This window comes from Podarcis raffonei, chromosome 9 (assembly GCF_027172205.1).
Source record: "Podarcis raffonei isolate rPodRaf1 chromosome 9, rPodRaf1.pri, whole genome shotgun sequence".
Lineage (NCBI taxonomy): Eukaryota > Metazoa > Chordata > Lepidosauria > Squamata > Lacertidae > Podarcis > Podarcis raffonei.
Window position 1 is genome coordinate 71081967 of NC_070610.1, and position 22068 is coordinate 71104034.

The 22068-nt window shown below is 41.1% G+C and overlaps 2 protein-coding genes across 2 annotated transcripts in view; both read left to right on the forward strand.

The window, feature by feature from the left end:
- Positions 1–4967, forward strand: part of MOB1B (MOB kinase activator 1B) — a 35617-nt gene extending 30650 nt beyond the window's left edge. The window contains exon 7 of the mRNA XM_053404404.1: positions 528–4967. The gene's annotated coding sequence lies outside the window, so the exon portion shown is untranslated. The remainder of the gene's footprint in view (positions 1–527) is intronic.
- A 3890-nt stretch (positions 4968–8857) lies between these two features.
- Positions 8858–21634, forward strand: DCK (deoxycytidine kinase). Its single transcript, XM_053404403.1, has 7 exons — positions 8858–9398; positions 12665–12780; positions 16162–16355; positions 17710–17857; positions 18864–18979; positions 19338–19437; positions 21098–21634. The coding sequence occupies exons 1-7, from the start codon at positions 9329–9331 to the stop codon at positions 21122–21124; spliced, it is 771 nt and encodes a 256-aa protein (XP_053260378.1). The 5' UTR covers positions 8858–9328; the 3' UTR covers positions 21125–21634.
- The last annotated feature ends 434 nt before the right edge of the window (positions 21635–22068 follow it).

The following is a 22068-nucleotide window of genomic DNA, read 5'->3' on the forward strand; positions in this document are numbered from 1 at the left end:
TTCTTGTTTTTTATTTGGGCAACCTAGATCCATTCTCTGTGCTTTTATTAGAGGAATTCGTTTGTCTTTAGTGAGACACACACAGTAAATGGCTTTCTGTTATTGTTTGTTGTGTAATCTTCTTTTAGCAGATGTCGAGTGTTTATAAAGGAGAGAAAAAAAAATACATGCTTGTTGGGAAATGTGACACTGCTGGTTGTATGGGTTCTGCGTTGCCAGTTGCAGCCCATTCTCAGAAAGTCCTTTAAGAGACTTAACATTCTCTAAGTGCCTTGGCAGACTCTCTTCTGAGGTACAAAGCACATACAAAGAACATTGCTGGAACCAGAAAACACAAATTGCTACCCAGGACTTACACTTCTTGTTAGATATAAATAAATATGTGTAAACCTTTTTTTAAAAAGCCATAACTTCTATAAGTGATCTCCAGCTTTTAATGCAAAACAATGCCTTTAGAGATGAATGTGGGCTACAGGAGGTGGGGAGAGAGGGGGGCTCATTTTTCTTTCTTTTTTTTATGTCCTCAGAAACCCACCCAACGTCTTGCATCTGTGGAGGACTAAGGACAGCATGGGGGTTGACCACTTTCTTCTTTGTTGCTTGCATTTGTTCTTCAAACATTCAACTTTCCTTTAGATTAGCCAGCCTGATTTTGATGATCAAGGGAGGTCAAACTGTACTGTAAGCTTTCTTACCCGTGTAAATCAGTAGCCTTGCCAGAGCATCAAGAGGAAACAAGGGGAAGTTGTTTACGGAGAACAACAGTGGTGTTAACAAGGATTTTAAAAATACTTTTAAATCCACCAGTCATTTTATTGCGAGTGGCAGAAATCTCACTTGAAGTACAAGTGTGGGCTCCTTAGTTGCAAACTGCCTCAATCCATTTATCGTATGGAACACTTGCCATTCCATTCATCCTGAGCGCACAGTCCCACTACAGTCCTAACTGTACACCCAAACGCAGCAGTTTTCTTATACAGCACACAGTACCACTTTTTCATGTTTTTAGATGTCTCTGTTTACTTTTACTCACACATATTTTGTATTTTTGTCACTCTTTCTTTGTTTCTTCCCCTCCTTTCAAATGAGATGACCCAGTACCTTATAACCAAGCACCCAGATAACCGTCACCTGTTGGTTTGTGGATGTTTTTGATAGCACGTTGGGAAACCCAAGACTTTTCATTCTTAGAAGTTCAGAACATGAGCTGTCTCTGATTCCCACATGTTCATAAAATTGTCAGGTTTAATTCAGAGTTCTATATACAATCAGATCTTTCTTGCACATTTGCAACTTGCCACTTCTCTGATTATATAGTGTTAAATCTAAAATGTTGGGTTTTTTTGCTGATGCATCATACTCTTCAGATGTTCTTAAACCAATTTGCACAGAATGATTTAAAACAAAGTTCTGTGTAGTATAGAGATAGCCTTCCTTGGGTGAACTTGATCTGAATCTGCAAATTCACAAAGTGGTATCTTATTGAGTATGCATTTCAGACATAAGCTGTGTTCCCATGCATGTCCCTTTTAAAATCTTGTGTGCACAACACCTTCCCATAGCATGTTTTTTTGCAGTGTATGTAAATTACTTATGCACAACGTGTGTTTTAAACACTGCATTATCCAGTATTCAAAACGCTCTTGAGCTTAAGACATGGTCTTGAATTATTTGTAACTCAGTCATAAAAGGAAAAACAAGAAATGCCATGAACTCATCTAGGCTTACTTCACCTTGATAATTAGGTAGCCCTTGCTCATTGTACCTAATGTACATATTGCATGGAGCACCATAATTCTGCATGTAGATTTAGCAAAAAAAAATTATCAGCAGTTTGGGTACTACTTAATATGCACACATGGTATTACATATGCTAATCTTTTATGGTATTACATATGCTAATCTATGTCCAGGCTTGATTTTATAGAAGTCAGGCTTACCATTCTGAGATCAAATATTTAAATAGATGTTTGAGGACCTTTTAAAAAATTGGAATTTACAGACAGCAGTTTATAAGGAAGGAAGTTACTATTTAAATGTTTCCCACTGATGAGCAATTTCAATCCCTTGAAATATTAATTTCACACACACACACACACACACACACACACACAATTTTTTAGGGACTGTTGTGAACATTCTATAAGGTAAGTCTGTTCTATAAAGGTACAATGAGAGTGTATTAAGTTTCAAATGCTCATTGTAGGGGGGGATAATTTGGTTTGCTTTCGTTTGCTGACTTCTTGGTTGGATAATAAAAGGCTGGAGATCACTGAGAGTACATTTAGTTAAACTCTGTTGATTTCATTAAACTTGAAAATGAAAACACTGAAGATATCTCTTTGTATTGAACACAGAGTATATCTTTGTATTGCATTGGGAACTTTTATATTTTTCGGTGATGGCCTTCAGACACAATATATACTATTTTACCAATGCATTCAAACGTAAATCCAGGTCTCCTTGATTTTTTTCATCTGACCAAGGATTTTGAAAACTGAACACCTTAGTATTTTAAAATCCACAAAATTATAGTCTGGATCTGGGTTTCAATCTTGAAGGGATACTCTGCTAAATGCCAGGTTTCTTTTTTATATATTAAACATTGGATATTCAGGCCTGGGAATATAGTCACAGCCAGCCATTGTATTTTAACACTCTTTTACATTGTGGAGGAAGAGCGAAGGAGCTTCAAAAGTCTGAACCAGTTTTACTCTTATTTCAGCTTTCAGTGTGTTTCTTTGTTTTGGTGATGGGGTTAATAACTTCAGGAGGTAACCTTCCTCAATCTGATGAGACAGAGTAAAATTAATGGTCATGGAAGTTGGTGCAAGTCCATTAAAGCTGTTGTGTTGTGCTTTCTTAGGCCAGTGAACAAGGATTTACATTTTTAAGACAGATTTTTTAATTCTGACCATAGAAATTGTATGTCTACTTTGCATATTCGTGTCAGGGATCCATGTTCATTGCGTAAATATAAAAACGTCCCACAATATTTTAGTGGTAATTCAGCTTTAGCCAGAAAGCTTTCAAAAGGATTAATAGCTCTTCTGTAAGTTCATGTCAAGTTTTCTTTTACTGCTTACTATGCAATCTAGAACTCTGAATATTTGCAGTTACTTTTAAGATAGAAAACCAGAGACTCTTTAACCTTTTAGAACTGAAATCTCTCTCTAAAGTTCCCTTTACAGGCAAAAGGCCAATTTGCTGCTATTGACTCTTCTTACCTTTTCAGATTTTTCCTCTCTTTTCCTTGAGCTCTTGCCTTGAATTGCCATACAAAGTTTTAAGATTTTTTTTTAATAAAAAAAAATCAGCTTGGGAATGTCTTAAACCAGCTGACATGTATTCTTTCTCCCTGGAATACTATATTATAGGTGAAATTTCTGCTTTCATATTAAATCAAAACAAAAAGGTGGACCTGCCAATTTTTCAACTGCAACATTCCCATGTTATTTAATATGTTCATTTCTTTCCATTGCATTTCTTTTAATAGGTAACTATTTAGGGTTTTCTAGACTGCATCGATAGAACCACTAGCCACCTTAGGAGTGATATACTTAAATTTAAGTAAAAGTTTAGTTGGCATCTTATTTCTGCCAGTTGTACACATAGTTTCATTTTTTGGAAATTCAGTTCCCTCCTAAAATGGCAAAGTAATTCAACTTTTGAAACTCTTCGTTTGCTTGGTTTTTCTTCTTCTCCAAGAACACTGTCCTTTCAATAGTTTTTTCATAGATTTTTAGGGGATTTTTAGGGGAAATTAATTTTTATAGCCACTAAACTGTACTCATTATTTTTGTACATGTATAACTAGGTCATTCTGGGAACACAAATCTTTTGAAAGGTCATTTGGTTCCATTTTTGAAGACATTTATTCACAGATGTTGTGTTTGCTAAATATTGCCATAAAAATCAATACCTTTTAACTTGTATTGTAAAAATTAAAAGGCTTGAGTAAATATTACTCATTGGTAAACCTGGTACATGCAGACAGACCTGCCTAACTCTTACTATAACTGGCAAAGCCTTAAGTGCAGTGGGGGGGGGGAGACTAGATAAAATATAGGACCACTTGCTTGTGCTCTCCTAACAGGGAACATCCAGGAGCATGGAGGTTTCCTGATGTGCACTGCAGAGCACATCTGCTATGGCCACAGATTCCTGCCTAAATCAGGCTAGGTCTGTCCAGCCAGCATAATCAAGCAGTCTAGCTTGCTGGACCGCACAACCTCAGGCTACAATTGGTGATGGTAAGAAGGGGAAGGAGTTGCATCATCATGGGGTTGTGCAGCGGAGTGAGGGATTTCCTTGCAAAAGAAAAAGCAGCATTTTGGGTAGAATGCTTAAACTGCAAACCATCTAAAGGTGCTTTCCATCTGTAAAGAGTTTAAGCTGTGGCAAGAGTATTCACGCATGCATCTCTCTTTCCCCTTGGCAGCTAGAAGCTGTACAGGAAAAGCCTTACAATTTAATTGTTCTGAGTGCACAAATTGGTTCCCCTTGTACTTGATTTTATGCTGTATCAGTCTTGCCTTCATGTGTGAGCTCACTCAGTGACCCCTTCTCTAAACCTGGTGTTGGGCCTGCTTTTAGGAAGCAAGAAGGTATTGCAGATGCAACACTATGATGTCTGCTTCTTTTAAATACTTCAAAAGCAGCTGGACAAAATAGGCTTAAAATATAAAATGCAACACAGAGACCTGTACTGTACGCAGACTGTGCCAATATTACTTCAGTTTGTAGTCATTATTGATCAATACTTGTTTTAAATGAAAACAGCTTTTTGATTTAAAAAAAAGTTGAATGTCTGAAATTCTGCAACACATGTATTGGAAAGATGTAAATAATGTATACAGATTGTTGTAAGTGATGGGATGAAAAATATATATAAATTCTAGGCTTTTTCAGTAAGGAACTGAATGCTGTTTATAAGAAGAAAAATAAATAGCTATGTTTGACCATGATTGCCTTTTCTTTCCCTCCTCATCCTAACTTGCCGTTTTTCAATGGATCTACATCCATTATGTATCTGTACATTGTACACATCTGAGCATTTCGCGTACAAATTACTTTATGTGATTACCTCACCTGAATTTGTGAACTATTTGTATAGCAGGCAAATCTAAGAGCAATAAAACAAACCTGATGTCCTTCCATTTTCCTTAACTCTTATAGCCCTGAAGTTTTGGCATACAACTGGAGTTTTCAAAATGTGAGGCAAGCCTACCCAGAAATTATAGTCAGTTGTGCAAAACACAAGTCCTTCCTTCAACTGTATTCAAACTCAGACATGGGCTGTTTCCCCATCAAAATGGTGCCGCTTCCAATACAAAGCTGTAAGGTAATATGTGGCTGTTAGGAAGGAGCGCTGGAATGCACTAGTTTAGTTTCACTTTTAAAGATACATGAAACAAAACTGAAATTCAAGTTTGGTGCCTCTTGGAGACGGCTTAGGAACCTGGGAAATACCAATCATACTTGAAGCAGACCCATTGAAATGGACTCATTACTTGAGTTCATTGATTTCAGTGGGTCTGCTTTAACACTGGATATCCCCTGTGTGTTTGTTTAAATGTGTAGCTTGCTCTTTATTAAGGATGCCAGGGTGGGTTACAAGATATTTACCAGAAGCTGGTAAAATGCGGTCTTGACTATGCTACCACTCAGTGGATTTGTAACTGGCTGACTGACCGAACCCAAAGGGTGCTCATCAATGGTTCCTCTTCATCCTGGAGAAGAGTGACTAGTGGGGTGCCACAGGGTTCTGTCTTGGGCCCGGTCTTATTCAACATCTTTATCAACGACTTGGATGATGGACTCAAGGGCATCCTGATCAAATTTGCAGATGACACCAAACTGGGAGGGGTGGCTAACACCCCAGAGGACAGGATCACACTTCAAAACGACCTTGACAGATTAGAGAACTGGGCCAAAACAAACAAGATGAATTTTAACAGGGAGAAATGTAAAGTATTGCACTTGGGCAAAAAAAATGAGAGGCACAAATACAAGATGGGTGACACCTGGCTTGAGAGCACTACATGTGAAAAGGATCTAGGAGTCTTGGTTGACCACAAACTTGACATGAGCCAACAGTGTGACGCGGCAGCTAAAAAAGCCAATGCAATTCTGGGCTGCATCAATAGGAGTATAGCATCTAGATCAAGGGAAGTAATAGTGCCACTGTATTCTGCTCTGGTCAGACCTCACCTGGAGTACTGTGTCCAGTTCTGGGCACCACAGTTCAAGAAGGACATTGACAAACTGGAACGTGTCCAGAGGAGGGCAACCAAAATGGTCAAAGGCCTGGAAACGATGCCTTATGAGGAACGGCTAAGGGAGCTGGGCATGTTTAGCCTGGAGAAGAGGAGGTTAAGGGGTGATATGATAGCCATGTTCAAATATATAAAAGGATGTCACATAGAGGAGGGAGAAAGGTTGTTTTCTGCTGCTCCAGAGAAGCGGACACGGAGCAATGGATCCAAACTACAAGAAAGAAGATTCCACCTAAACATTAGGAAGAACTTCCTGACAGTAAGAGCTGTTCGACAGTGGAATTTGCTGCCAAGGAGTGTGGTGGAGTCTCCTTCTTTGGAGGTCTTTAAGCAGAGGCTTGACAACCATATGTCAGGAGTGCTCTGATGGTGTTTCCTGCTTGGCAGGGGGTTGGACTCGATGGCCCTTGTGGTCTCTTCCAACTCTATGATTCTATGATTCTATGATTCTATGATTCTATATTAACATAAAACAACAATCACAGTGAAATCTTACAAAACCATTGTAACTAAATTGTCTTAAAACTATTGCTCCCCTCATTTAACAGTTAGACACCATCAAACTTCCATAAGGGTCTGAGCAGAGATGCTTTTAGTTGGCAATGAAAGGTAAATGAGATCTGTGTCAACTGCACTGTAGAGGAAGGGGCATCTGTCGGCTGCAAAATTTGTGCCCCTGGTTGCAGCTGTTATAAAAAATGTGTATGGATTCTAGAATAGTTTGAGCAACACATTTGGGCAAGAAAATTCTTTAAAGTCAGGTTTGCCCTTAGAAGTGGTCTACATCCAGTAATGCGTGTGGGAATTTAAATTTATTCAGAATTTCTACAATAGTTTACATCTCCTGTGTGAAGCCTTTACTGCATTCCACTACTAAAACTTGGATGTTCTGGTTGTCTTGACCATAACCTGGGCAACAGGTTTCTATGGATGTCTCATTTTGTTCCTCTAGCCTTTCTTCCAGTATTTGTTTGGCGTTTTCTGTGTTTTCTGTGCAAAATGAGCTCTGTTTGGGGATGGTGTATTCATTAGCATTTGCCCTTTCCAATTCAATCCTTAATCTCTCAGATGTTACTGCTGAACTCAAGGTTACCTGGGTCCTATTCTTCAGAATTTTTCGAAGACTAAAACAAACAAAACCCCCCATGAAACTTAAAAGTTTCTATGTCCAAATGCAAACCACGTGAAAGGCACAGTAATCATACATTTTGGTTTGTTTATATTTCTAGATCACTACACATAGCATTTTCTAAGGAATAAAAGAACAGGTCCCTACCCTCACTTGGATGTCTTAGGTAGAGGTGTAGCTAGTTCAGGGGTCAGCAAACTTTTTCAGCAGGGGGCCAGTCCACTGTCCCTCAGACCTTGTGGGGGGGCCAGACTATTTTTTTTGGGGGGGGGATGAACGAATTCCTGTGCCCCACAAATAACCCAGAGATGCATTTTAAATAAAAGCACACATTCTAGTCATATAAAAACACCAGGCAGGCCCCACAAATAACCCAGATGTGCATTTTAAATAAAAGGACACATTCTACTCATGTAAAAACACGCTGATTCCCGGACTGTCCGCAGGTCGGATTTAGCCCCCGGGCCTTAGTTTGCAGAACTGCCTCCTGCTGGTGTTGACTGTGGAGTGTATGTCTCTCTGTGTGTGGCAACATGCTGCCGCTGTTGCAGTGAGATCAAACATGGGAAAAGCTACACCATAGCACAAAAGTGGGGCTTTCTTCCTCACTTTGCGTATCTGGGTCATGTAAAATGTAGTAATTTCGAATATGGCTATTGCAGTAAAGTGATTGGCAGCGGCAGCAATTCAGCTCCTTGCAGGGATGCAACAGATTCCAAGTACACCTCTGAAAGGAGATTAGGTTGGAGAAGGCTATTGATGGTTGGTAGCCGTGATGGCTACGATGTGCCTCCACGGCTGGAGGTAGCAATGCTTCTGAATACCAGTTTTTGTAAACCACAGGAGGGAAGGAGTGTTCTTGTGCTTAGATCCTCCGTGTAGGTTTCCTAGACATCTAGGTGACCACTCTGAGAATAGGATGCTGGATTAGATGGGCCATTGGCTTGATCCAGCAGAACTCACCTGATGTTTTTATGCTATCCTGAAGCTGGATGATCTAAAACCGAATTAAGGGAGAATTTAAAGCAGGGTCGAGAGCCTTCCAGATGTTACGGAGACTCCTAACTCCCATCATCCTTAACCAGTGGGCCTCAGGTCCACCATCCTTGATCCACAATATGCGTAGCTTCTCCCGTAATCCTGGGTCTCCTAGGCTATATGCCTTTTCAAAGATCACAGCAAAAAAAAAGACCACTACACGAGGCATTTTTAACCTTATTTCTTAGAAAGCTTTAAAATCTCCTCCTGGAAGACGGAGCGCGATCTCGCCCCAGAAGCCTGGCAAGCTGCCATGGCAACGACGTAATTGCAGAAAGGGGGGTTGGACTAGATGACCCTTGGGGTGCCCCTTCCATCTCCAGGATTCTACGACCCAAGCCGATCGATGCACTCACAGCTCGACAGCGCTCCCTCCGGCTGCATCCGTTGCTCGGTGTGTGATTGAGCTTGCCTTCCCATGGAAAGCCGGCCCTTCTGAGGCAAGCGAGCGAGCGCGGTTGGTTTTTTGCTCTGCCGCAAGCCGCGGTCGCTCGCGCGCGCTTCGCCATACGCTTTCTGACCCTCTCGGGCACCTGTAGGGACTCTTCAGGCGGCTGAGGAGGGGAGAGAACGACGACAGTTGCGGCTGCTGTTATTATAATAAAGCCGTCATTGAGGTGAAAACGAGGCCGGAAGGAAGAAGCTGACTGGACTCCCGCGAGTGACGTCACTGCCCGGCATAGCCAACCCTGAGCGACGCCGCGCCAAATTCGAACGGCGGCTGGCGGGACAAACGGGATTGGCCGGCTGGCTGGCGCGCGCGGGCAGGCGGGTTTACGTAGGCTAGGCGTGCGGGAAGACCGGAGCGCTCCCGCCTAGGTTTGTCCTCTCAGTCGCACCGTCTTCCCCGGGAGCTTCGCACCGTAGCCGGTAGGCAGTTTCCATGGCAACCCCACCTAAGCGGAGCCGGGCCGAGAGCGCCATCAAGAAGATCGCCATAGAAGGCAACATAGGTGAATTGTCTTTTATTTGCGCCGTTTTATTTATTCCCCTCCCCCCCGCCGCTTTTCAGCAGTGTCGGTGGCGGGTGGGGCTTCCAATGGCGGTTTACAGAGAGCAGAGGATAAGGCCATAGCTTCCTTCTCAAGAAGCACGCATAAAAGGAAAAGCGGGCTGGGAGGGAGGAGGAAAAAACGCAGGCTCAGGTGTCAGTTGTTCGACCTGGTTGCGAAAGTTATTGTAATAAGGAACTGGCTGGACTAGGCAGCAGAAGTAAAACAAAACGTGTGTGTGTACACACACACACACACACACACACACACACACACAGTGGTACCTCGGGTTAAGTACTTAATTAGTTCCGGAGGTCCGTACTTAACCTGAAACTGTTCTTAACCTGAAGCACCACTTTAGCTAATGGGGACTCCTGCTGCCGGAGCACGATTTCTGTTCTCATCCTGAAGCAAAGTTCTTAACCCGAGGTAGTATTTCTGGGTTAGCAGAGTCTGTAACCTGAAGCGTATGTAACCTGAAGTGTATGTAACCTGAGGTACCACTGTATAGATATATACACCCACCCACCCACCTGCCTTAACTGGACAGCCCTTGTCCATAAAGGGCTGACCCGCTACAGTCTCGCATGGAGCTTAGTATATCACTGCACAAGTGGACTGAGCTGCTTCACCAGGCAAAAAAAGAAAAGAAAAGAAAACCTTTTGCACCCAGCAAGTTGGAATGCCAAGATGCTGCAACCTTCCAACAGCTTGACCTCACCCCCAAAGGCACACTCCTCCATTGTCTCCCCAGGTGGACAGATGCCAACAATGACGAAAAAGTGGTCTCATTTTTATTGCTGGATGGAATGAGGAATGGCTGCTGCTGAGGGAGGTGTCTGTAAAATATGGGAAGTGGGAAAACCTTGGGACCAGCTGAATTACACTCTCTTCCATGGCATTGGGCTCTTGGTGCGGGGCAGGAGCTGAGGAAGAATTGACCTTAAGGGTCTTATAAGCTGAAGGGGGAGATGGTTCTTACCTTTGGGGGTATGGTATGGAATTGATTTGATTTACTGTATTATATTACCATGCTGCTTTTCATTCAGATGAATCCCAAAGCAGCTTATGAACAATAAATAGCAATAACATGATAGAACATCGCAAATGCAGCATAAATCATATAGAACATAATAGGTCCCCAAAGCCACAGGTGCCCCCCACTCCGTAATGGGGTTCCTGTTTCTTTATATTATATGACAGGCAGAAATGCTCAAGTTCTCCCCACTGCTGTGTTGAGCAGATGTGTGCGGCTTCTTTCCTGGCAGTGCAGTGGTACCCTGCTCTCTCTCTCCCCCCCCCCAATTCTACTTATTTAATTTTAAGAACTTCCATGATACTTTAAGGTTTACAGTTTCTTTAAGCATACAGTATCATTCAAAGTTCATGTGATGTAACGGAAGAATGCTTGAATTGGAAGATGTCTTTAAAATTCAGATAGCTAAACAGCTTAAAAAGGTACCTTTGTCTGCACACAACTCCTGAGGCCAAAAGCCACCACATATCATCTCAAGATTGTTATTACCGTTTATATAGTGCAGGAGCTCTGGCAGGCTCTAGGGCAGGAGCGGTAAACCTGTAGCCCTGTAGATACTTTCTGACCACACCCATCAACATCTTTGACCATTGGCCATGCTGGCTGAGACTGATGGAAATTGTAGTCCCACTGCCACCTGGACAACCAAAGGTTAGCCACTCCTACTGTAGGGGTTTGACAAGTTGCAAAAGAGTAGGGCAATAATATTTGGTGTACAGTACATCAATATATATCTATGGGAGACAGAAAGTAGAGGTCCACTGTTGAGCCCCTCAAGCCTATAATTTTGGGTGTGCATTCTAAATTGGCTTCTAAAATTATCAACTACTGTGGTACCTCAGGTTACATACGCTTCAGGTTACAGATGCTTCGGGTTACAGACTCCGCTAACCCAGAAATAGTGCTTCAGGTTAAGAACTTTGCTTCAGGATGATAACAGAAATCGTGCTCCGGCGGCAGTGGGAGGCCCCATTCGCTAAAGTGGTGCTTCAGGTTAAGAACAGTTTCAGGTTAAGAACGGACCTCCAGAACGAATTAAGTACTTAACCTGAGGTACCACTGTATCTGAACTTGAACCTAAGTTTGTAAACTTGAAAACGTTCTTTATATACTCTTCTCATTGATTTAGCTTTGTATGACCTTGCTTTATCTTGCCCCACCCTACACCCAAACAAAAGACAAACAATTATTCTCTCATCACCCATACAGCACACCTTGTTTGTCGAGTGAATTTTTAATATCAGGCGTGTCCTTAAAACTTCCAATTTTAAATATGAAGTGGTGGGTTGGGAAGAAACTTGAAGACTTGAGGTGCTTCACAGTATTTAAATTAAAAAAGTAAAACCATGTCCATAGATGTTACAGCCTAAAAATCCAAAGCTATCGGGCAAGGAGAAGGATATAGAAAGGAGACAGAATTAAGAAAAAATCAGTAACCGGTGAAAAGTGTGTAACAAACAAGAAAATTGAGTAACAGAACCCAAATGAACAGCATAGTTGAGGATAATAGACAAACTGTGTCTACTATATTTGCCACGCTGCCTATGTTGGGAAAGCAGGGTATCATTTGAATATATCATAGTAAGATGGAGTGGAGAAAGAAGGAAACCAGAAAGGAGATAATTACTTTGATTTGTGATGGACCCATCCTGTGTGTCCCTTCCTTTATTTTGGGTTCACATGCAAGAGTAAACATGGATAGGACTAGGCTACATGGTTGCATAATACAGACCTTGGGTTTGTCCCATTAAGCTCTTATGGCCTTACGTCTTGGTAAACATGTGTAGGCCCATTCTTCAACCCAGAAAATAAATGTTGTACTCTCACTGAAATAAAACACCAAATCTGTGCCCAAATGATGAAATTTTATGATTTGTAAAGCAATGCTACAGCAAACAGTGTTTCCTATGTCTGGTACAATGTGATGAATAACGTTTATTTCATTGATGCAAATACGTTTAGATGCAATTTGCACAGGTGGCAGTGAAGCAGTGGAGAAAATTTTTGTGGGGCGTGCTATTATTACCCTACACTTTGCTAGATATTAAAAAATGAAAATAGTTTCCTTACTTGTTTACATTCAACAAATAAAATGTTTCAATTACATTTGTTCTGTCAAACATTTCCTCTTTTCAAATTGGTCCCAAGCACACGAATGCCAGTTTGATCAAAATAGATTTTATGTCCACAGCTGCCGGGAAGTCTACTTTTGTGAATATTCTCAAACAAGCCAGAGAAGATTGGGAAGTTGTTCCAGAACCAGTAGCAAGGTGGTGCAATGTTCAGAACTGCCCTGATGACAAAGAGGTATGAGGAAATATGATTTTGTGTTTGGGGCGACAAACATATATGGAGTTTTTTTTTAAAAACCCCACCAAATTTCAGTCTAGATCAGTGGGTGTATGATCTATATTTTAGACTAGCGATGCATACAAATCTTTGCACAGTTCTAGATTGAAAAAGAAGAACTCTGCTTTCATTCGCCCATGACAACAACAAAAAATATTGCAGAAGTTGAACTGCAAAAATAAATATGGTAATGAAGGTTCTTTATCCAAGGTTGCTTTATTTTCGTAACTACACCCATTAGATTTTTTATTTCTGACTGTAGACAGAATTTCTTCACCCAAATGTTCCTACAATCACCATGTGGGTGTTTATATATATATATATCTTCAACAGTTGAAAAGACAAAAGGAAATTAAGATCTATGTTAAATAAACTTCTCTGTTTTTAATGCTAGTGCAGCAGATCTGCTCTCTAGTGGTCAGAGTCATGAATGCCAATGCATAGCTGTGTTTCCAGCAAACTGTAAATGAACTATTGCAAGGGTTTTTGAGGTATAAATGTATTTTTGATTGAGATTCTTAAGATGTGGGTTGTGATAAGTATCCATTTAGTCTCCTGATCTGAAATAAATGAAGACAGACTTTTCATTGCTTGGGGCCTTTAAATGTCTGTTATAAAGTTCAGAATCTCTTTTTCCTGCACTGGAATTCACAGTGCATGGTCAAAAAAGTAACTACTTGGAAAAGGTAATTTTAAGAATTAAATGCATGAAATGAATTTTTTGGTAACTATCTTATGTATGTAACATTTGGTTTTATGGTTATCAAGCATACAGTCCTCATCTTATCCAAGTTAGAGCATTTCTGTTTCTAGTGGAAAATGTAATGACATAACAAGCTAAAACGTTACCTTCATATGGGGGTAGGAAGAATACTATTTCTAAGTATCAATATTGGATTGTATGCTTTTGTATGTTATAGAAGCATGCCGCCAACTACTTTTGGACATCAGTAGCAGCTGTTACTGAATTGTCTCCCTCGACAGATGGTATGAGCATGGCCAGCTTGATTTTTAATGAAACTGTCTCATGGCAGGAATAAAAAGTGTCCTCAATAATAAATAATAATAAACTTTTATTTATATCCCGCCCTCCCCGGCCAAAGTCGGGCTCAGGGCAGCTAACATCAGATACATAACATTAGTATAAAATCAAACAGTAATTAAATTACCTCCTAAAAACAGGTCAAAATCAAATTAAATCAAGAGTTTGATATTCTCTTCCACTTGCTCTCATGAAAACTCTTGGAGGCTGATCCTTCTTTTTAACTCCTGAGGCAGAAAGTGCTTTCTTTGAGTCAAACCCCTAGACTTTATTTTATTTTGTTTGGTTGAAACCTTCAGTGACTTGTCAACATTTATTACGAGATGCTTGATTTTTAGCCAGTGTATCTCACTTCTACTTCTCTTCTACTGTTTGTGAGTTTAATTTTGGGGCAGACCCTCTTCCTTCTTCCCTGGGGCTGCTTAAGAAAGACCAGTGTCCCTTGATGGAGGGCAATAAGTGCTGGAGCTCAAGCCAAGGGAGCACATATGCCCATGGCTTCTGACAGAACCAACAATGGCCTGAGAGAACTGTTGGCGCAGCCTCTTCCCAACCTTCACTGGAGCTCTGTTTGAGAACTGAGGGAGAACAGGCCAGGGAGCTCCCATTCAGCCTGATTGAATTCTGTCACTCTGCTTTTGTTGATCATTTTTAGATATTTCTTGTTAACCACTTAGACCAGGCATAGGCAGCCTTTGGCCCTCCAGATGTTTTGGCCTACAACTCCCATGATCCCTTGCTAACAGGACCAGCGGTCAGGGATGATGGGAATTGTAGTCCAAAACATCTGGAGGGCCGAAGGTTGCCTATGCCTGACTTAGACATATTATTCCTACCAGGCTGTATATCAATTTTGTTGAATAAATCAAAAAAAGAACAACTTCATTCCTAGGAAAAGACTTTCTGTAGTAGTTGTTTGCACCCAATGAGTGGGGAGAGTGTGTCATGGAAATCTACTCAATAGCGATCCAGAGCAGAACTCCAGTTAGCAGAGGAAAAACTGAAACACGCTGCAGAATTCCCCAAAAATAGACCAGAGGCAACTGTATTTCATCTAGCAGAGCTTTACTGCTACTGAAGGCAAATGAGCATAGTGGTCCCAAATCCAGTACATTCAGAATTGGCACTGTCCATAAGAAATCCAGTTGCAGCCGACTTAACTTGAACTTACAATAACTTATAATAAGTCTAAACCTTCACACTAAGCATACTGTGTACAGGACACCACAACGGAAGGAAAAGAGATAGAAAGAGGAAGTGAAACCCAGGCTCCTTCTGGCCTTATTTTATAGTCAGCTTGGCAGAAGAGATAAGAGAACCAGTTTAAGCCAGCTGTACTCAGCTTCTCTGAAGGAAGAGCCCAGACATGAACCTTCTTGTTTCTTTCACACAGAGAAGCTTCCAGATCCAGAGCCCTCTTGAATTAAGTAGACTAGGAAAGATCTCTACACATCAGATCAATAGTTTCTGCACTACGAAATGGAAACTGTCAGAGTGTTCTTGCTTTGGCTTCAGATAATGTTGGACTCCCAATAGCCATCTGCACCAGGTAGCTTGGCCACTGTCAGGTGGGAGGTGTAGCCTGTGGGGAAATGCTCAGGTGCTGTGGTGGGGAGCCGGCTAGTTTGCTTGCAGACTAGGAAAATAATAGGTGAATTGGGACACGCAAAAGAAGATAGAGTAGGAGCCCAAGGTTTGTTCATGTAACACCATATTCTGGTTTGGTGTTTCAGGTGATTGAATCCAAAGTTATGAAGGTTCTAGAAATCACTGATTGGCCACAAATCTTTAGTCTTTATACAGTCGTACCTTGTTTTGCGACCGGGATCTGTTCTGGAGCCCCGGCTGCTAGCCAAAAGGGACGCAGAGCAAAGCGCCGCATCCACAGAGCGGTTTGCGCTTCTGCGCATAGCGCGATTTACTGCTTCTGCACATGCGTGAGCGGCAAACCCGGAAGTAACCCATTCCGGTACTTCCGGGTTTGCCGCGGACGTTTGCGGAAGTGGACGCTGGACGAGGTGGACGTTCGCGGAGGTATTACTGTACCTGACATTGTTGGTTTTTGTTCACAGAAGAAACTGGCAGTGACATGGCTGCCTTTCTGACAGACGTTGTTCCACTAATACATATCAGTCAGTTTCAGTTAGTTGGCGAACTTTAAAATGCAGCTGAGGAGGTAAAGCTGAATGAAGTTAGGACATTCTGTTAGAACTTGATGACCTTGGAATATTTTAACAGCAGCTTTTTTTAAAAAATGCTACCTTTTTAAAAAGTCACGTTATTTGTATTTTAAACAGGAGCTTACTTCCTCTCAAAAGAGTGGTGGCAACTTGCTTGAGATGATGTATGAGAAGCCAGACAGATGGTCCTTCACTTTCCAGACTTATGCTTGCCTGAGCAGAATCCGGGCTCAACTTAAATCTTTTGATGGGAAACTCAAAGAAGCTGAGAATCCTGTTGTCTTCTTTGAGAGATCTGTTTACAGTGACAGGTTTGTATGTGTTTCTTGCTAATTCTTGCTAATTTCTTTTATGTGTTGTTCCTAATGGCCGTTTCAGTTTGTAAGACAAAAGCTTTCCCCCTCTGGATTGTTGGAACGATGTTCTTGACGCTGGAATGGAACACAGGAAACATGTATAGAGTCGTACCTTGGAAGTCGAACGGAATCCATTCCGGTAGTCCGTTCGGCTTCCAAAACGTTTGGAAACCAAAGCACGGCTTCTGATTGGCTGCAGGAAGCTCCTGCAGCCAATTGGAAGCCGCAGAAGCCACGTCGGATGTTTGGCTTCCAAAAGAACGTTTGAAAACCGGAACAATCACTTCCGGGTTTGCGGCATTCGGGAGCCAAAACGTCCGAGTACCAAGGCGTTCTGGAGCCAAGGTACGACTGTATATGAAAAAGTGGCATGGAGGGAGAGAAGCAGATGTTAGCTGCTGTGTTGATCACAATCTCTGTATTGGTTTCTGCCATGCTGTTCTTTCACTTTGCAGAAAGCAGTATATGAGGATACCCCTGGAGCGGCATATACCTTAAGCTGCTCCTCTGGAACTTCCAAGCAGCTGCTGGGAGGCTGGCTTTATGTAGCCAAAAAGCAACAAATGGTTGATCAGTTGGCTAAATTTTGGAGGTGTGATTGATTTTCCAGGAATTACAGTTACAGTGTTAACAGTCCCTGAATACCTAGTTCTTGAAATTGCAGACCCCTAGAAAAAACACCTGTGTTCAAACTGAATCTAGAGGGGTTTGGGGGCTTATAAGAGAAACTGTATTATAATGCTCCTGTGTAAAATGTAATGCAAGATAAGTCCGTCATTTGCCTTTAAAAACAGAAGGCCTTCCCGAAGAGATGGCCACCATCTTGGTTTTGAGCAAGCTGCCCCATCATCATTGGGCATATCGTTGCCCCTCCTCCCCACAGTTTGCTCAAGGAGAATCCATACACAGACCATTCAAGAAGTTGTCAGGGGAATGGAGTGTTTGCAAGTTGATAAACAAGGCTTGGAGAGAGCCCCACGGTTTCTTCCTTTGTAGGCTCTCCTCCCTTTGGGGAAATGTGTTAACCCAAAGATGTACAGGTTGCCTAGAAGATACTCAGACTGTGGCAAGTGCCTAGTGAAAGGGCATTCCGTACTGGTGGGGCATCCACCAAAACACATCATTGTTCACTCACCTCTGTTATTCATTGAATCCACACTTCTACATAAACAGCATTCAATGGTTTACAGTTTCATCCCTAGTCATTAGTTACCTATCGTCACTCGCCTTCCCTTCAGCAAATATTCTTTCATCATTTTTTAGAAAGGTTAGAAAATGACATTGAATTTGGTTGCCTCCTTTTGTCTAGGTACATTTTTGCGTCTAATTTATATGAGACGGACTGCATGAATGAAACCGAGTGGACTATTTACCAAGACTGGCATAACTGGATGAACCAGCAGTTTGGCTCAAGTCTTCGGCTGGATGGCATTATTTATCTCCGAGCTACCCCTGAGGTAAGAAATGAAGTTTGTGGGCCTGTGGGCCCTCACCTCTGTCAATCAACCTAATCTTATTGAAAAGGCAGTGTTTGTGTGTGAGAGAGAACACATTGGGCTGTGTCTTAACAAGTTCAGGTGCTGTCATGCACCTTTGTGACTAAGGATTACATTGTGCCTTGTGTACAGGTGGGTGTAGGATTGCAAGTTAAGGGCGAATGACAATACAAAGAGTTCTGTGGCGCCATAAAGACTTCCTGCAGCACAAGTTTCTGTAGGTCTGTCGGTGTTAGCTGGTGTGCTATTTTTTTTTCTTTTTTCTTTTCTTTTTTTTCCAGGGTGGATTTGATTTTAATCAAATCAATTTAAATCACTAGTCAGTAAGACTTGATTTAAATCATATTTTTTTTACAGAAAGACTCATTCTTGCTGGTAAAATCTTTACAACCAGATGAAGTTTTCATTTTTGGAATAATAAATTTTCAGAGTAGTTCATATCAAAAATTACTGATCTGTTTATACTATTAGAAATACATAGATAATTATCAAATCATCGTGAGGTTTAATAAGTTAACTGTTTATATTTGGACAATTTTTCTGCTGTACTTTATCGGAAGGAGAAAAATAATCATTTCCTTATAGTAACAATTTAAACAATTTATTTAACTGAAACAATAACATTATAGCATATGTATCCATGTTTGTTAACTGATGTGGTTGAACAATTTTTTCCAACAAAAAACCTTAAGGGTTTTAGGTGTGCTATTTTGTTTCGCTTTGCAAAAATGCATGCTGAAAAGTACATACAGTAAATGAGGAGTCTTTAAGGTGCCAGGTTGACATTTTCTGGAACTCATATGTATTTTATATACCATTTCATACATTAAAGTCTCTAAGCAGTTTATAAAAGAATCCTCAGCCTTAACATGTTTTCCCTTTAAGGTTAGTGTAATTGTGCCTTTTCCCCTTTAAGATGATTATTATTATTCCTGCTTCATTCCAGTTGTGACTTCTTTATTTTTAGAAATGCTTGAATAGGATTTATGTGCGTGGGAGGGATGAAGAACAAGGCATTCCTATGGAATATCTGGAAAAACTTCATTACAAACATGAAAGCTGGCTCCAGCACAGAACGTTGCGGTAAATATTAAATAGATTACGAATTCAAACCGGCGGATAAGGTAGTTGCCATTGCTGAAAACTATAGATATCTTACCTAACTTTAGAAACTTTGCCCTGTATATTTGAGACCCTAATTTATAAGACTGTAAAGAATTTTCAGCCTGGGCAGCTCCCACGATTGGAAATACAACAGCAAAGGCTTCAATCCTGTGCGCACTTTCCCAGAAGTAAGATCCATTGCCAGGACTTACTTCGGAGAAACACGTGTAGGGTTGTGCTGCAAACTTCAAGAAACAGACGTATTTTTGTAATTTAACTCCCTTTGCCCTCTTCAAGTCTTCAGTTTCCCAATTCAGATGTCCAGTTTTCTTTACAGAACGGATTTTGAATACCTGCAAGATGTACCTGTTCTAACACTGGACGTAAATGAAGACTTCAAAGGCAAGAAAGACAGGCATGAAGATATGATTGAAAAGGTAAAAGCCGCCAGAAAGTATTTAACATTTCCCTTCTTGGACAACCACACTTAACTATTTTAAAAAGCCCTGGTGGTTTAATATGTTGATGGTGGATGATGAAAGTCCACACATACAAAGGGGGACATATGTGGAATGCTCCCCGTCCATCAGAGTAAATGCAGAAGCCCTTGCAAATACAGGAATTTTCTCGGTTAACTGGAGTCTTCATGCCCAGCCTGTAGCAAATAGTTTTCAGATATGTTTTCTGTATATTCCTCTTTTTTCTCCTTTGCACTACAAGCAGTAGATGACCTTTTAATTTTGGTTAGCTCTCTGAGACAGAGCTTTCCAAACTTTTCATGTTGGTGACACACTATTTAGACATGCATCATTTCGTGACACAGTAATTCAGTTTTAATAGCACATTGGAGGTTAAACTAATCCCTTTCCAGCCGCGGGAGGAGTGCAGGGAGCATTCGCCTACACCTACACACTGCAGCCGACACACTTAACGTGTTGCTACACACAATTTGCAAAGCTCTGCTCTTGAGATATTGTTGCGTTTTCATAGTCATATAAGTGCACAATCTGCTTCCACGTTTCTGAAAGCCTGAAGGAAGTTCCGTTGCTTCCCTGCTCACTGTTGTACAGAGTTTTTGGCCACATTCACACATGAGCTAAACCGTGGTTTGTTTAAGTCCTTTATGGTGGTTTATTTAGGAAGACTTGAATAATCCTGCTCTCATCGTCATATTGATGCAAAATAGATCGAAAGAGTGATTCCTTTCTCTCCACCCCCAACTGCTCCACACCCACATTTGCTACCCGAGGAACACTGGTCTGCAGTAAGGACTTGAATGGTTCTGCTTCCTTACAGAAAGTTGTATTTTTCTCCAAAGCGTTCTCAAGAAATAGAGACCTGATTTTGTTTTGGTGATTGAAGAAAGTTTAAACTTTCTTAATTGGCCAGTCATTTTAGTGATGATTTTGCATTCTTTTTATGGAGTTCTGTGTTTTATTGTATTTGTTGTTACATACGCACCTCATTAATATTTTATGTAAGTAGACAGTATATAAATATTTTAAATAATAAATAAATCCACAGCAGCTGCAAACACTCAGCCCTCTTCGTAAGTCTACGGGTGCAATCCCAAGGCCCTTCTCCCCTCTCTTGGTCACTTTTTGGAACATTACTATGAACTATGTTAGTGCGGATTTTGTGCCATCTTTGGAAAAGTGATCAGAAACTTCACTAACATTATTTTGTATGCTGCCATGCAGTGCTTGTTTTTGATCTGAGATGGTTGTGATATTTATTAATGTTGGCTTTCTTTAGTACTTCTGGCCACTGTTCACATTGTTTTCAGTCGCCTGGGAGAACTTAGTGCTTCAGGGCTCCTGAAGCTAAGCCAGTATGAATCTGTTCAGTCCCTTAAGTGAGAAGCTACTGACAGCCCTATGATATGGGTGGAGGTAGGGGTGATTTCTGAGGTAAAAATCAAACCAAACCCTGAATCCTTTTAGGAGCTTTTTAAATTTAAAAATGTGTTACTCTTGTGACAAGTTAGTTATTCTGTAATATGAAAGTGACATTTCTCAGAACCTAGCAACCAGTGCTTTTTTTATTATTTATCTTGGTCACTAATTTTTGATAAATTCTGTGCTTTTGTCTTTGCAGGTCAAAGAATTTCTGAGCACTTTGTAGCCATTCCTGAAACCACACCGAACTTGAGCATTCTTGGCATTCATATTGCTTAGTTTGCGTTGCCAATTCTGTTTTTGCTTAAGGTGTCAGAGGGCATTGTCCAGCTTTCGTTGCATTGTTGAACCTTTGCAGTGGAATGGGTTTTTATAGCACTTATATTGTATTTGGCTTTCTTAGGTGAAGTGTTTGGAAAGACTCATCCCTAATACTACAAATCAGGGTTCAGGGAGTCCTGCGAAATACATTCTGCTTGCGACATAAACGAAATGGGCGGAACCATTTACGTTTCTGGAACTGAATTCATGAAACGTGTGTGAATGTGGGACCTCTTTATGCACATCCACAAGTTGATTGGGATACTCATAAAGTTCCAAGAGCAGTGGGATCATGCTAAAGGAATACTGTTTCTGCTCACCTAGATTTTGTATGCATGTGTGGTTAGGAAGGGGGGCATAGGGTCTGCATTTTGTCCAAAGCAGTCTGCGTGTGTAAGGGGTGATGATTTTTTTTTTTTTAAAAAAGCCATATGCAAACCAGCCAAAAGCAACAGCATTGTAGTCAGGTGTGTGTTTGTCTAGAAATTAAGGCAGTTCTTCAAGGCAATCCCTGGCCCCCGCTGCTGTTTTTCAGGATACTGCTTTTGCCTGCTTCTGTAGAGAGGCACAGCAGTCCAGCCAGGTCAGGGATGGGGAGAGAATCACTGAACTGAAAATTTAGCCGAATCCTGCAACCTTTTTTTACTTAAAGCCAAGGCGCTACATACAGAAAACTAGAGGCAAGAACATGCCCAATAGGATTCCTCTCCTCCTTAAATGTTTTAAATGAATTATTTCCTATGGGGGTAGTGGCAGGATGGGGCAGTTAAATGACAACTTGTTTTGTTCCTGAATTGCCCCTAAATGTGGTTTGTTTTAAACATTCCCTTTCCCATCAGGGCTGTTTGA